At 36.6% G+C, this 15,923-nt stretch overlaps 1 protein-coding gene across 21 annotated transcripts in view; it reads left to right on the top strand.

Moving 5' to 3' along the window:
* Positions 1 to 15,923, top strand: part of PCNX1 (pecanex 1) — a 96,704-nt gene that overhangs the window by 25,982 nt on the left and 54,799 nt on the right. For 13 of the 21 annotated variants that reach the window (XR_010472982.1, XM_065064445.1, XM_065064444.1 and 10 more), the window contains exons 6-7: positions 861 to 2,558; positions 12,932 to 13,064. Coding sequence is in view for 20 of the 21 variants with exons in the window: in XM_065064445.1 (XP_064920517.1) it covers positions 861 to 2,558; positions 12,932 to 13,064 (1,831 nt within the window). In the remaining variant the exon portion in view is untranslated. The remainder of the gene's footprint in view (positions 1 to 860; positions 2,559 to 12,931; positions 13,065 to 15,923) is intronic. The other 8 variants (XM_065064440.1, XM_065064451.1, XM_065064461.1 and 5 more) reach the window with 5 other exon arrangements.

Genomic DNA, 15,923 nt, shown 5'->3' on the forward strand with positions numbered 1-15,923 from the left:
TCTACTGTGTTCAGCTAACAGAACTGTTTGTGAAGTCTCTTAAGTTACATGTGTGCAAATACACTCTACAAAAATTTAGCAATTGTAGTAACTTAACTTGGCCTCCAGATCTTCTATTTTTACTGGCAGTACCAAAGAAGAAAGTTGCCCGACTTCCAGTGCTACCTGCAGGAGGACACTTTTACAGGAGAACACTTCTGATGGATAACAGAAGCAATTGTTTTGGGCAATTGCTAACAGCAAATCCTCATTAATTGTTTTGACAGCACTGTTTTTGGAGGTAGCAAAACTCAGTAACTTCATAGGGAGTTTCATTATAGTACAAATAGACCTGTGCCAGTGCCTGCATCCTTGCTAACTATGAGCTTACTTGGTATCTGGTAAGAAAGGTTTTTTTTTTTTTTTTTAATGTGACTTCAAAATGAATGGGATTTACTCTGTTTTCTTTAATTTTAAAGTTTATGTGAAACAAAAACCTCACTGCATGTAGCAAATAAAACAAAAGGCAGGGTACCCCTTTATAGTTAATAAACTTTGGAATACATAAAAATATTAAGTCTGAGACACATGAGCAATAGAGAAGGTTGGGGACTTGTCAGAATAATGTTGTCTTTTATTAGCTGTTTAGATGGAGCTGCTATTGATTGTTTATTTTTTATAAAAAAAAGTCTCTTGTCAGGTTTGCCCAGATGACAGGAAATCTTTTAAATGGTAATGTGATGCATACTACTTGCAAATGGATTTGTCATTTTTTTTGTTTTTACTTTGTCTGATATAAACAAGTAGTTGTAGCTGTAAAGCAGATTGTATAACTTCTATGAGCATTCTACCTGAATAATTTTAAATATGTCCTTAAACAGATTTGGCAACTGATCGGAAGCTTTTTCGTCTGGTGTCGAATGACTCGTTTGTCTCCATCCAACCTTCATTATCCTCTGGACAGGATTTGCCAAGAGACAACAGTGACAAAGTGTGCCTCTCGAACAACCAGCTTGTGGACCAGTCTAAAACCAGTGCGTGTGACACAGAAGTAGCTTCACTTATAACTCTGCATTCTCACTCCTATAGAAAGGATCACAGACCACGAGGTGTACCAAGGACTTCTAGCTCTGCTGTCGCTTTTCCAGATGCTTCACTAAATGACTTCCCTCTCTATCAACAGAGACGAGGACTAGATCCTGTCAGTGAGTTAGAAGCTGCCAAGCCCCCTTCTGGATCCAGAGAGTCCTTGGCTGAGAATTCTTGCATTTCAGGAGTTTTTCAATTAGATGACATCCTGAAAAGTAGCAGCCCTCAACCATTGGCTAAGAGTGGGAAGAGCAAATCTTTGAAAGCAGACAAAAGCGTGGACAGTCTGAGAAGCCTCAGTACTAGAAGCAGTGGTTCAACAGAAAGCTACTGCAGTGGGACTGATCGTGACACTAACAGTACCATCAGTAGCTATAAAAGTGAACACACTAGCTCAACGCATATAGAAAGTGTGCTGTCGGAGCACGAGGAGGAGTCTCCTAGAGAAGAGAAAAAGGATGGTAAGAAAAAGGACTGTGGTGTTGACTCAGAGGATGACAGTAGTTCTACTACTGACAAAAGGACTAGTAGTGAAAGGACTGCTGTGGAAGTGAGCACTACCAGTGGTGGTCCAGAGGTTAAGAGTTCTCATGCATCTGAGATGCACAGTCAGAAAGGTCTTGGTGCCTCTGCTTCAGAAGAGGCCAATAAGAACCCACATGCCAATGAATTGACTACGCAAGGTGACAGGCCACCTGGGAAGGCTGCTGAACAAAGAGATGAGCAGAGTGAGAAACTAGCTGTGTTAGTAGATTCAAGAGCTTCTAAAGAAACGAGTGGAAAACAAAAAGAAGGAGATGTTCGACCAAAATCTTCTAGTTTAATACATCGAACAGCCTCTACTCACAAATCTAGCCGGAGAAGGACAGGAAAAAAGCGGGCTAGTAGTTTTGATTCAAGTCGGCACAGGGAATATGTTTCCTTCCGAGGTGTATCTGGTACTAAACCTCACAGTGCTGTGTTTTGTCATGATGAGGACTCCAGTGATCAAAGTGACTTGAGCAGGACATCAAGTATGCAGTCAGCTCACCAGTTCAGCAGTGATAGCTCTTCCAGCACCACTTCCCATTCATGCCAGTCTCCTGAGGGAAAGTACAGTGCTCTAAAGACCAAGTATGTTTCTAAAGAACGTGGGGGCACAGACCCTGAAAATGCTCACAAAACCCGTGTAAGCTCTGAAGGAATTAGTAAAAAACGATCTACACGTCGGACTTCTAGTACAAACAGTGCCAAGAATCGTGCCAGAGTATTAAGCCTGGACAGTGGTACTGTAGCTTGTTTAAATGACCCAAATAGTTTAATGACACCAGGTAATATAAAACAATTAACCACTTCAAAATCTGATTTGGAAGCCAAAGAAGGAGAGGTGCTAGATGAGCTATCTCTGTTGGGAAGGGCTTCACACTTAGAGTCAGTCACTCGTTCTAGGAATAGCTTACCAAGCCAGGCTACGTTTCCTGAAGGGGAAGAGCAAGAATTAGCAAGTGGAGGTAAGTAAATGACTGACCAGAAGTACCTTGCTGTATTTTGTTAATGAGTCTTGTATCTGTGACTGAAGTTACACCTATACTTGAGTGTCTTCCTGTTTCTTTGTTCTTGCCTAGTAAAACTGACAAAGCATTTCCTATTTAATCTCTTGGAAAATCTCCAGAAATAGGAGTTGAATTCAAACAAATGTTAAAAATCTGTAGGTAGTGGTGTTATGGGTTTGTAACAGGCAGTCTTGGCTAACCAGAGCTCCTTCTTAAAGTTATTTGTGATCAAATCAGACTTGCTCTGTTGTATTACTCAAACTTCAAATAGTGCCCTGTTTTAAAAATTAGTAAAAGATACTATTTTTGTTTGGAAGACTGTGCAGTTTAGGAAGCGGGAACATGGAAGTGGTTGTTTGAAGTTACTGCTGCCTCTTAGATGAACTCTCTGGCATGGCTTGAGGTGGTATAAAAAAACCCAACAAAACCAAAATGAAAACAAAAAAAACACTCACCCCCAAACCCTTACCATGCTGCCTTGAATTGTGTGTTCTTATGATGAACTAGTTACTAAGCTGAATTCTCCTAGGATTTGATTTTGCTTAGCTTTGCCGTTGTTGGCTAGACAGTGTTGTTTACTTTGGTTTATGTGTGGTTGGTTTTATCCTTTTTTTTTGTCCCCATTATGAGAACACAATAACCTTGTGCTAGAGAGAGGAATGTAGTTTCCTCTTTCTATAACTGTTGCTTTGCTTGCTGTAATGTGAGTACTAATCTTACCTGTAGTAGCTGACATTAATATTGATTAATAGAGGCATTTAAAAAAAAATTTGGAGCCCTTAGCATTTTTTGCTTATCACTTGTTATAACATTTCAGTCTCTTTTCTTGGTTAGCCATATTGACCGTCTTAACTGGAAGGCTTTTTGTGTCATGGAAGATAACTGAGTTTAAAATATGTTTTCAGAGCAGTATGGGATTGCTAATTGCCCTAGTCTGACTCTTGGGATTTTTTTGAAGGGAATACCTACCAGATAATCTGGATGTTGTTGGCTAAGCACACAAAATGCTTCATGAAATTGTTTTTTAGATTGACATAGGTATTTTTAAGAAACTGTAGCAAATTTACTGCCCCTGTTATTTAGACAGCCTAAGCAAAGTATAACAACTCTTCCATTTTAAATGTAACAACTTCCAGCTGACAGTGAGGTTAAGGGTTTTTTTTTGGGTTTGTCCCCTCCTGACACTGACATAAGAGCAAACTCTAAAGATCAGTGTGGTTAATTTTTGAGGGGGGATGGGGAAGTGTGCTACACTAAAGTTCAAATTTGACTGGTTTACAATAAGTTCAGACCTATTGAGGTACCTTCACTTAAAAGAGAATCTTTATGTATTGGTACTTGTTTTTCTGTTATTCCTAGTAAAAAAGTTTTGCAGTAGCTTTAATGAAGGAGTTCAGGTTGCTCTTTTAGTACTAAACCTGCAAGCTAAACACTTAACAAACATTCTTCTTATGCATTGTTGAAGTGACAGCTCTTTATGTCTACTGAGAGTAACTTGACTAGTGAAAAGTCTGCTTTATGTATTTACCATTTTGACTCAATGCTCTTCCTAGCACTGGATTTAATTTCATTTTGGTTTGTGTTATTACAGCTTAAAACTGGTAATGTTCTCTCCTTATATACAAAGGAGGATTAATATACCTTATAGCACATGTTAGACTTTATATGTACTTACCAGTCACCAGAAGTCAGAAGGGCTCGGTGCATGAGTGATCACTGTATATAATCAAATATTTTGCTCTCTTAAAGTGCGATGGTGGGGAAGACCAACACTAACACATTTAGAAACAATCCTAAAGACAGAAGTCTGTAGCAGCTTAAGCAGGGAGGTCTTGCTGTCATTCTCTCTGGACTATTCCTTTCAGTTTCCTTTGTAAAGTTTGCTTAGATAATGGTAATTTTGAAGTTGTTAGTGTTTTTGGTAAATGGCAAGTACCCAAGTATTACTTACTTGTGCATTTCAGTCTGACTTTAAGAAGCAATTTGGATTCCGGTTCTCCAGCTTTGACATCATATGATTAATAACTCTTGCTGTATCTTTTGTTTCTTATTCTCAATAGATAGGAAATATTTCCTTTAGGATTGTAAGAAATGAATGTCATTCTGCTTTTTTGAAAACAGAATGAAAATATTGCTTTTCTTTAGCATTACTGAAATATTTATGCAGTTATGCCTAGCATCAAACCAGTAATTATTTTGAATTTATCTGTTTATGATCATTCTGAATAATTCATGTTGTCCTTTGTTTCTACTGGTTTTTCATTTGTATGTTTTTGTTGCCTTCCTGCCAAATGTATAACTTGTATTATAAGTTTTGTAACAGCTGTGTATTTAATTGTGGCTTTCTTTGGGCTTACCTGTGACTAACAGTGATCAGAGAAAATGTTAGAAATTTTTAGAATCTAAGTTGCTTTATATTTGGTATTTCCCACTATTGAGTTGTCTTCACCTTTTTGGAGTGTTTTTAAAGACATACATGTGTACTATAAATACACATTGTATGTACATATTTGTATATAAATTATTTGAGAAAATAATTTTATTTACATGTAGCAGATGAGTGAAAGAATAAACTTTTTTCAGATTTTCATAAGATCAGAGAATATTGGTTGGATGAGACTTTTAGAAGTTGCTTGGTCCAACCTCCTGCTTAAAGGATTATTTTATAATTTTATGTAAATATTTTTAATTTTGGTGATAGCTTATAATTTTTTGAAACAGTGAACAGATGCATGCTGGGTAACCAAAAGACTGATATTAGTACCACCTCTTCTTTTTCAATCAGAAGCTTTCAGTTCCTGTTTTTCAAATATGAGTTAAATCACTAATTATAACTTCAGTCTTTAGGAAGTAAACTAAAAAATACACTGTCTGTATAACTGCTAAAGCGTATTTCGTAATGAATATGGCCTTTAGTAATATTTTACTAAGCAGGATGCTATACAAACTTGTACATATTTTACTTCAGCAGATACGATTTAGCCGTTTCATTTATGTTATGCCAGGAAGTGGTGAATGAGTCACTTTTTTACTAAGTAACTTGTGCATTTGACTGGAAATGCAGTTCATTAAAATGCAGACAATCAACATTTTAAAATTTTGCAATAATGTAGTAAACGTGTAACAAAAAAATGGAAGATGTCTCACAATAGTTATCCTTAACTGCTTGGTCTCCAAAAGTAACTAGTGAATTGGAGGGTGATGCGTTAGATGAAGTTATTTAGATGTTTAAAAGCTTGCCTCTCTGTAGTAACATTTTGGAAATACCACCATGGCACGCTTCTGTGCCTGGTTTCTATCACGTGTGCTATTTCTGGGTTGCTGTTTCTAAAGATATAAAGAACATAATGCCATATATGAAACAACAATGTTGTGTAAAACTTGAACTGACCTAAAAAGTCAAGTGTTTTCCCCCAGTTCTATATTAACTGTTAAAGATGCTTGTTTTAAGCTGCTATTCTCTTCCACAGCTTGCTGTAATTTAAGTTTTATTTAGTTCTTGAGTTGCATACTCTTTTGTAAATAAAACTGCGTGTGATGTAATGCATTTTTATTTTTGTGCATTACATAGCGATATTGAAGTAATGCCTCATACTGTTCTGTCTTTTGTGGTCTGCAGTACATCTCTACAGACAGGCAAAATAGAGTTTTGTGAGCTTGGATTATAATCTTGCTTTTTGTTTTCATTTTCTCAGTTTGCTTGTGTTTGTACATATTTGCTTAGCATATCTGCCTGTAATCATTAGGCAGTATCCTCTCCAAAGTAAAAAGTAAAATTCTGTTCTCTGCTATGCAGCCAATGCTAATGTCATCTGTTACTAATGTACCACTTCTTTGCCTACTATGCTTATATTGCATATGGTCTACAGTCATTACTTATTTTGCTTATGTTGTAGAACTGTTCCGTGCTTTAGCTCGCTATGTTTTCTGCAGCTGGAATTTATACATATACAGAAGATGGGGCTTCTAGTTTGTTTTCTGGGAGTCTGTCAGTTCACATTTCATCTGCTAAACCAAGCAGTTTCGCATGACAAATCAAACTCTGAGTTTAGAAATGGTAAAAACTGGAACTCTGAAAGAGTTAAGAAATGGTAGAAACCAAAAGATATATAAAGTTACTGTAATGTGTTTGTGTGTATTTTAGCTATCTTTACTGATGGGTTCAGCAGGACTCTTCCTGTAACTGGATCAGATAAAGCAGAGTAGCCAGTAAAAAAGGCTCTCTTCCATTCCATATGAGGCTGTTTATTGTAACCAAAAGACTGTATTCCATAACTAGATTTTTACATGTCAATTAGCTGTGTCATAATGTATGCAGCATTTGGTCCAAGCATGACATACAAATTTTAATTTCAGCTGTTCCCAATATCTGACTTTGAAAGCATAGTGTTCTGTCAAAGTTTTTGTGTGTAAAGGTTGAGTTTTACAGAATTACCTCTGATTTTTGGATTCTTGTGATCTCAGAAGTGAGATGTTACTGTTCAGTTAAACATATAAACACTGTTATAAGTGATGTGCAAGGCTGAAATGGAATTCTGCAGTTTTGGAACTGAACAATAACATTTGGAATGAATCATGCATCTACTAGTGGTTAATCACTACCGAATAAATCAAAATGCGGTTTTAGTATGTTGTGTGGGGACTTTGGCCTGCCTGTTTTGTCCCCTTATTGGTATTTATGGATAATACAGGGATTTTCATTAGATGACTTACATCAAAATAACTACCATCTTCCTGATACTTTGCCATTTCATAAGGTTGGAAATGGGGAACAAACAAAAACCTCGAGTTCTGTCTAACTGGCAGCAGTGGCTGTCAAGAGCCAGGAATGTGTGTAGTTGCTCTGCAAAAGCCCTCAGTGCTGCTTGTAAGAGATTTCCTGTGTCTTGGTAGAAACATGTTCCTCTAGTGTGTCATCTGCAGAGTGGTACATGTTCTACCTCAAGTTCTGCAGGGCCGCATTAGGGAAGTTCAGGAGATTCTTGATGAGAAATGCATGCCACAGCATATACCAAAAGTTAAAAATGAAGCAAAATATACCTCATTTAATTTTGGGGTTGGTTTGTTTGTATTTTTCCCCCTTGGAATATTATTTATAAAAATTTGACCCTGCTTAAATTTTCTCAAGCCTCCCAAAGAAACCATAAGTAGTAGTTGCTTTAAAATAATTTGCGAGTTATTTAAATGTGTTTGACTGGTAGTGTTTGTGCAACTACTTCTTGCAATATTTTTTTTTTTTACTTTATTTGGAAATAACGGTTCCGTTTTGCTGACATATAGCATGTGGTGGTCATAAATTTGCCAAGTATTCATCTCAAGCAGGAGCTGAAAAAGAATTTTTTGATACTTGGTATAAATGAAGCTCTAACTACTAAATTAAGTATATAAGCCACTTTTTCATGCTCCTTTTTAGATGTACCTGGATTTATTGTTATGCATACAGCTAAGAAAGTTCCACTTATGCTGGAAAGGCTGTGTGTGCTAAAGATTTAAAGCATCTTTTCTTTAAGGTGAATAAATCCAAATACAAGGTCAGAATTAAGTTTCACAAAGATAAATGTAGGTTATGAACACTTGTCTGCTGCATGAACATACTATTAGCTATGATATCCAAATCCCTGGATATAGCACCTCTTTTGAGCAGGTGATTAGATTAGGTCAGAGCTTTGGCTCTTTGACCTGAAGTCCATCAACATTATATTTAAGAAGCCTGTGTGAGTAACACCTAATTTTTTTAAGTGCAATATTCTGAGTGTGCAATACAGCAGTACAGTGGAGTAACTGAGACTCAGTTTTATCTTTGGCATTAGTAGATACATTTTTCTATCAAGATAGTCTGTAAAAATGTTTGGTTCAAAATTCAAAACAGATGTTTTCATTGTCCTGGTTATTCCCTGTTTGACAGTGTTTTGCTTTTCAGACTGTTGTAGTGACTGGTTTACTGTAACTGTAAATATTCTTCCAGCCAAGTCTCAAACTTGTGTGGGTTTTGTGGTGTGTGTGGGTTTTTTTAATACTTTCAACCACAACACTGAAGTCTTGGTCTTTACTTCATGTGTTTCTCTTCATTTTTTTTTTTCTTCTGCTGACAGGCTTTCTTTCCTGAATTGAGTGTTTTCCTCTACTCTGTTTTCTAGCAAAAGTGTATATCTTAGAGGTATCCCTCTGTTCTTCATTGTTTCTCCCTTGCTTTCCACATCTTCATTCTTTAGAAATTGACTTTAGTGATATTTTTCATTAAGTGTTCCACAGTAAGTTGTCATACTATAAGCCGATCTTTACATTTTCACCAGAGAAATACAAGAAATCCCTGCAATTGTAGATCTTGCAGTAGTGCATAATTCATGGTGATTAATATCTGCATGCTGAAGATATGGACTGAATGGACTCCTTCTTTCTACTTGGGTATAAAAGTATGGTTTTTAAAATAGTGTTAGGACACATGAGCCTAAACTACAAATGCCTCAACTGTGATGAGAGTGGTGGTGTTAAATCACAAACGCATGTGAGAAGTTTGACTTTTCTTAGGCTTCGAACACAAATGAGATAAATGTGCTACATACAGAAGAGTAAAATTTCAGCTATTTGGTTTGTTTGGAAATCTCTTATAGAACAGATTTCATTGCCTGTGTGAATGCATGAGCCCTGAACTGTTCATTTCAGTTCTCACAGAGAATTTGTAGGGTTGGTCATGACAAGTGCTTGAAAATAGTTAGATCACAATTTCCTATTTGATAGGGAGAGAAGTGGCACGTCCAAGCACCACTCAGCTTCCATGCACAAGTTTAACCATGCTTAACCTGACTAATGTTCAAAACCATCTAGACTTCAAGTGATGTATCTTCTTTTCTGAGAAGAGTGAGGGACACTGTGTTTCCATTGTCTGTGGGTTTCTTCTTTCCTGTCAGACTGAAGTTTGCATTTCTTATCCTGAGAACTGCATGTTTTTCCACAACGTTTTACATCTGCATTACCTCCGTACTATATCTTTCCAGGAGCTTTCCTGCTTGGATAGAATATATCTGAAGCATTGGATTTAGTGTGTTTGCCTAGCAAAAATGAAAGGGGATTTGATGTAATAAAACTGGGAAATTCTGCTTCTTCATCTCACACTTCTTCAGTTCCCATTTTCTAAGTTTGGGTTAGAAGCAGTGGTACCTACATGCAGGGTGATGTTGTAAATGTTTTGGCTTGTGTTTGTAAATATTCCTGTTTGAAAGAAAATATTTTCATTTTCTGATTCTTAAAGCTAGTTGTAGGGTAAAATTGTATAGCTGTAGTGCAAAACTGAGTCTTCAGTTCTGTTTAGATCTTTAAGGAACTATAGAGGCTTGCATTAAAAACACTTGTGTAGTATAGAAAGAGAAATTGTAGAAAGGCAAACTGCCTGCAGGCAGGGTAGATCAACCTGTGTTCAGCTATTTCCATCTGACTGGCAAAGGGAAGTGAGTATTTGTTATTCACTAGTTTTCTCTACAATAAATTTTACTCTTATTGGGAAAGCATGATGCCAAATGTGTGATGATGAAATCATATCCTCATGACTTTGTGTGTACCTGCTAATTTGGCTTTTTTCCAGTCAGAAGTGTAATAAAAAAAAGGATGAGTTTTAATAAATGTGTTAATATGCACAGTTGTGTTAACAATTGTGGAAGTTAAATTATTGCCTCTTTGAAATTAGATGTATTATATTAGAGAATAGCTGTGAGAGGGTTAAGTTTGCTACAAAGTTGTCATTAGGTCTCTACCTCTTTATTGATTTCTTTGGGGTATAGATTTGTAGTTTTAACTTGTGCACTTTGAACTTCAGACCCCATTTTTCTGTTTGTGAGAACAGATAATGTTGGGGGCTCAAGTTCATATGACAGCAGGGAGAATAAATTTATACTTAAATTTCTTGACATTAAAGAAGTGTGCAGTGTTTTAACATAAGTTTAGAATAAACCAGAAAAATAGGACAGACTTCAACAGCAAACACTCTTACCTGAAAGGCTTGTCTTCCTCTACTGATTTACTTAAAGTAAGTATGAACTGTGAAAGTATTACCTGTGTTCTGTCTCCCCATTAGATCTAGATTTGGTAGATGTTGGATCTTACCTTTCTGGGGTCTAGAGTAAGTGGTTGGAAGTAGCAGCATTGGAGAAGTACGAGTGATGGTCTTAGGATGTTTGTGTGTTGTGGTGGTGTTTTGTTGGGTTTTTTTTTTTAAGCTGTTCTACAGTGATACTTTGAGTTTTGTTTTCAAACATCAACACACTGTTTAAATATTTAAAGAAATGTATTTATGTTAAAACCAAGCTATTTCTTGTGATCAAACTGCTCTCAAAGCAGACAGAGGATAATTTAGGAGCCTGCCTCCTACTGGTGAATTCATGAGAAGTTGTAGTGCTCCTTCACAGTAAAGACAAGTAGAAACACAAGTAAATAACACAAGAAGCTTTTCAAACTGGTATATCTTTTAAATTATGTTTGTTCTTTAAAGTGAGGTGGCTTTTTTTTATTATTTTAAAAACACAGAAACAAAACAACAACAAAAACACAAAACCCCACCAAAAATAACCCACCCTGAAACAAACAAAAAAAACCCACTCAGCCAAAATCAAATGTTCCTCACTTTGGCTTTCTGCACTTAAAACTTTTCCCAATACTTCAAGTATGAGAGCTATAAAGAAATACTTGAATAAATTGGGCTGTGTATAAAAACAAAGTATAAAGCTGTAAATTAAACCACAAGAGAAATGTATTAAATTCTTGCTGGAATACAATCAAAAGGAAGTATCTGTTCATGCTTACAATAACAAAAGCAGTTTTCTTGAAAATATCAGGAAGTACTGGATTAAGGATGTCCTTTTTGACCTTTTGGTAATGACATGCTTATAGCTTTAATGTTGGTCTTAAAGTATATGTCTTCATGTACCTTTTTAGCTTTTAAAGCAAGCTACAGATTGAAGTATCATATACAGTTATTCACTTGATAACCTGTGGTTCATTCCTGGGTGGAATTGGACTCTTATTTCATGCAGTCTGTGTTGCTTGAGCTATGGAAGCCATACACAGCAGTAGTAGCTTGCTATAGGTTGCAATTCCCTGTAGACCAGCGTTAGATTCTTTGCTGGTAGTTTTGAACGCCCAGTGACAAGAGTGTTCTAACTTGAAATGTGCTTCAGTGAACATGGACCACTCTGCCTGTTGTCTTTCTACCAAAAAAAAGGCATTGCTCCCTTAGTGTATTCTTTTATTTTGGCTTGACACAATTCCTGGTTTTCTCTCTCTAGTAATAGGCTTTTTGGCTACCAAGTTGTGACTTCCCCTTCAAGGTTGTGATGTTCCTTTTGCTGACTTCATGTCAAGTATGGGGTGTTTTGTTCTGTTTTCTTCTTCATTTGTCTGCCAAAGCCTATTTTTGCTGTTTCCCATTCATTTGAGGTCTCTAGTGCACTGCATTCAAATTGCATAGTAGCTTCCTTGGTTCAGGAGGACGACTCTGAGATTATAGACAAACCATGAAGCAGTGAAAATATGAAGTTGTTCAGACTGTGAAGTTTAGGGAGCACAGGTGGATTTTGGGGGGTGATCTGTGGAAAAATCTTAGATTCTGTTGAGTACATACAAACTGTTTTTTACTGTGTTGCATTATAAGTGGACCAAACCATTTGTTTTTGTTTGGGGAGTTAAAATAACAAAACTAGCAATCCTTACAAAGAAACTATTTTCTTATTTAATCTCAAACCCCTGCTACTCCAGATCATAGCGTAACTAGAATAAAATGAGCTACATGTATCCCTTGGTGCTTATGAGGAAAACAAAAAAAAACACCTCTGTTTTGTCCCCTGATGAATTTAACCTCAACCCTACCTGTTTGTCAGAAATTATAAAATTAAGAAGATAATATTATGGTGAGAAGAGGCAGACAGTCTTTCAAGGTTGTCCTTTAGGCTTCTCCTTTATCTATTAAATGAGATAAAGGGCAAGATCAGTCTTGTCTCTTTCTGCCCTGTGTAAATGGAAGAGATCTGGGATATCAGTTTTTTTTGCAACTTGGCTATCTGGATCTGGGGGTTAAAAACAAAAAAAAAACCAAAGTAGCCTGTCTATTCAAGACGGGACGCACCCTGCCTCCCAAACACCCTACAGCCCAAATTTTTATTAAGAATTGTGTTGTGATCCTGTCTTGATGCAGGTTACTTGACCAGCCAGTGCATAATTTACTTTTGGTGTTTCAAGTCAAGTTCATTAACTTGGGGAGGGTCAAGGGGAAGAAAGGAGTCTTAAGTTACTGTGTACGTAAATAGGATGGGTTCTTATTTGACCTAAAGTCTGTCTTGATGCAGCAGCACAAGCCAGCGAGGAGCCTGTCACATTTCGTCGTGAACGCAGCACATTTAGGCGTCAGGCAGTACGACGCCGGCACAATGCAGGGAGTAACCCTACCCCTCCTACATTGCTCATCGGATCACCCCTCAGGTAGGGTATCTAAATGTTCCACCATATTTAGCATGCATGCAGCAGACCACTTCTCCCTGCACCCACCAGTGTTGCCAGAAAAGCACTTTTTACTTCTTCCCTCTCCCCATAACCTCCTTGAGCTGTCACTGCATGTCACTGTGGGCTTGTTGAATTGTGCATGTATATGTGGCAGTATTTTCAAAATGATCAGGATAGCCAGTCTCTAACATGTTATAGCTAATTTTGGATTGATAACAAATTGAACTAATGCTAACAAACTTAGACTCAAGTGTTTTTGTCAAAAACTTCAGAAACTTGTTTTCAAGGAAGAAATAAACCCAAGAAAATATTATGCGCCACTTCTCGTTTTGCTTTTCTTTCGTTTAAGAAAGCAAGCATTAGGGACTAGTGCTGTAAATATTTTTTATGTCTGTAGATGGTGAGAGATAAGCATAATAACAGAATGGCAGAACACCATAAACGAGATAAATCATATGAGCAAAGATTCCAAATATAAAATATAAGGTAAACCATTGTATGAACATCCTGCTGCTTTTTACAGCGGAAGAGAAATAATGGAGTAATAGCAATGCCTTTGTTGTAGAATGCACAGCATTGCTCAGAATTAAATATAATTGTGTGGCACTTTGCATGCCTTGACAATGTTTAAAATGTGCTATTAATATATACACGTATCCCAGGAGTCCCCAACCTTCACTGGCACAGCTGTAAACAGTACTGAGCCTAGTGATAAGTTACATACAGCAACTGTTTGGTCTGTCATCTTCAACAGTAGAAGCAGCAATCAATTTTTTTAAGTTGGTTTTAAAATCTTTCAGTCCTGTGGTTGGTCATGGTGTTGGAGAATCTGGCAAGCAGAACTTTGCCTTTAGAGGAAGGAATATTTCCCCATACATAAAGTAATTCCTCCTCCAGTTATGTGATAAATATGCAGGAGTAATTGTATATGTTGTGTATTCTTAATGATCGTCCTTTATATGCTTAGCTATTGTTAAATAATAGGAGCAGTCTGCTTTTGTGTTTCAGGAATATTTGTGTAATGTTTTTAACTGGTAAAAGCTATAGAAATTGAGCAAATAAAAAGAAAATCCAATAGAGGATGGAAGAGGAATTGTGCCATATTTGTGGCTCTGTTGAAATAATCAAGGGCTAAGTTTGTAAATTTTCCGTAGACAGAAGGATTGCAAGAGTGGTACCTAAAATCTAAGAAATGAAGAGTTGACTTCTGCCATATCAAGGACTGAAACTAGTTAGATGTGTTTTTACTGGCTAGTGCAGTATGTGGCAATAATCACATTATTTTTTTTGTTAGGCTTCTGGTCTTGCAGAATGTAGGTTATTCAGGCTAGTGATTTACTGCACAGTGAGCGATGCTATAACTTTGCATTTTCTTAAATAATTTTTTGGTCTACTTTCTTTTGCTTTCACTTGTTTCTGATTTTTTGTTGTTGTTCCCTCTGGTGTTTAAGAGGAGGGTAGTCTATTTTTGTGTATTGGTTTGAGAGGCTGTGCAGACTTAGAGCTCCTTAACTGTGTGTTAGCCAGAAACCATTGAGTTTTGTTTCTCTCTTAGACAGGTAGAAAGTAGGACAAATAAAGCACTCTGTTTTAAAATGAGGCTTACAGCTACCTTATTTTCATATGCTAGTGCAGTCATTGAGGTTCCCATGGCTTAAGCTGGACTTCAGTGAGAGATCATGAGAACTGAAACTGGTGGAAGTAACTACTTAATCAGACAAGATGTTGAAGGGTGAAAAAGTGGAGCAAGTATTCCAGCCTTTTATTTCCTCTATACATCTTTCAGTTACCTAAATTTCTTCCTTTCTAAATAAAAAAAAGTGTAACTCTGTAGTTTCTGTGACATAATGACACACACAAACAAAAATACTTGTATTATAAACATGTTCAGAATTTAATACTCTAGTGAGGTTACTTTGCTCAAAGCATTGTTTGTGATGCTAAATGACTGTCCCTTGGAGTGAAGTTGAATTGCCTTAGTCCAATCAAACACCAAAGTTCTTTCAGATTTGTTTGACATATATCCCACAGCTGGTAGTTCAAATGGATTTGATCTGAAAAATTGTATTTGTTATTGTTCTGTTTTCTAGGTGAAGAGTCTGAAAAAAAAGCTTTATATAGGTAGCTTAATTTTAGTGTAAATTTTGTACGTTGCTGGAAGAAGCAGCCCTTAAAGACTGAAAAACAAAACAAAAGAAACAAAGAAGTGCATAAGGAAGAAATGTGAAGAAATGCAGAGTATTTTTAGCCAGTTACCACCAAGATCCTTTCAAAACAGCACTGGAGCTATACTGGCATTAATTGTATATGCTAGTGTTTAGCTTCCTCAGTTTAGTTCCTAATATTGCTTATCCATATATCTTCATATGTTAAACTTCTAACAGTATTAGATTTACTAATCTTTAGTTGTCCTGATGTTACTTATTCTTGTCAGCAAAACTTTAAACTCCTAATCTTCTAACTTTGGCATAAAATTGGATGTCATGGAGGTATTCCTTTAGAAACTGAGTTCAGTCTGGTTTTTTGTGTGTATGGTGTTGAGTGTGGTGTTTTGTGGTGTGGGTTTTTTTGTGTGTGTCTTTTTTTTATTTTGTAAATTTCCTATCCATTATTGCAATTACTTTTCCTCTGTGGAATGTTTAGTAAGAGACAATGGCATTATATGTGTGTTTGGCAAGGGTAGACAATTAAGTAAAACCTGGTCTAGTAAACTGCTGGTTCAATGTTAAATTAGACATGAGTACTTTGCCTGTTAACTTAAAAATGAAACAAAATCAAATAAAAACATAAACCAACCAAAGCACACCACAAACCAACCACCCACCCCTGCTTTTGTCC

Source organism: Columba livia, chromosome 5, assembly GCF_036013475.1.
Source record: "Columba livia isolate bColLiv1 breed racing homer chromosome 5, bColLiv1.pat.W.v2, whole genome shotgun sequence".
In the NCBI taxonomy this organism is placed as follows: Eukaryota; Metazoa; Chordata; class Aves; order Columbiformes; family Columbidae; genus Columba; species Columba livia.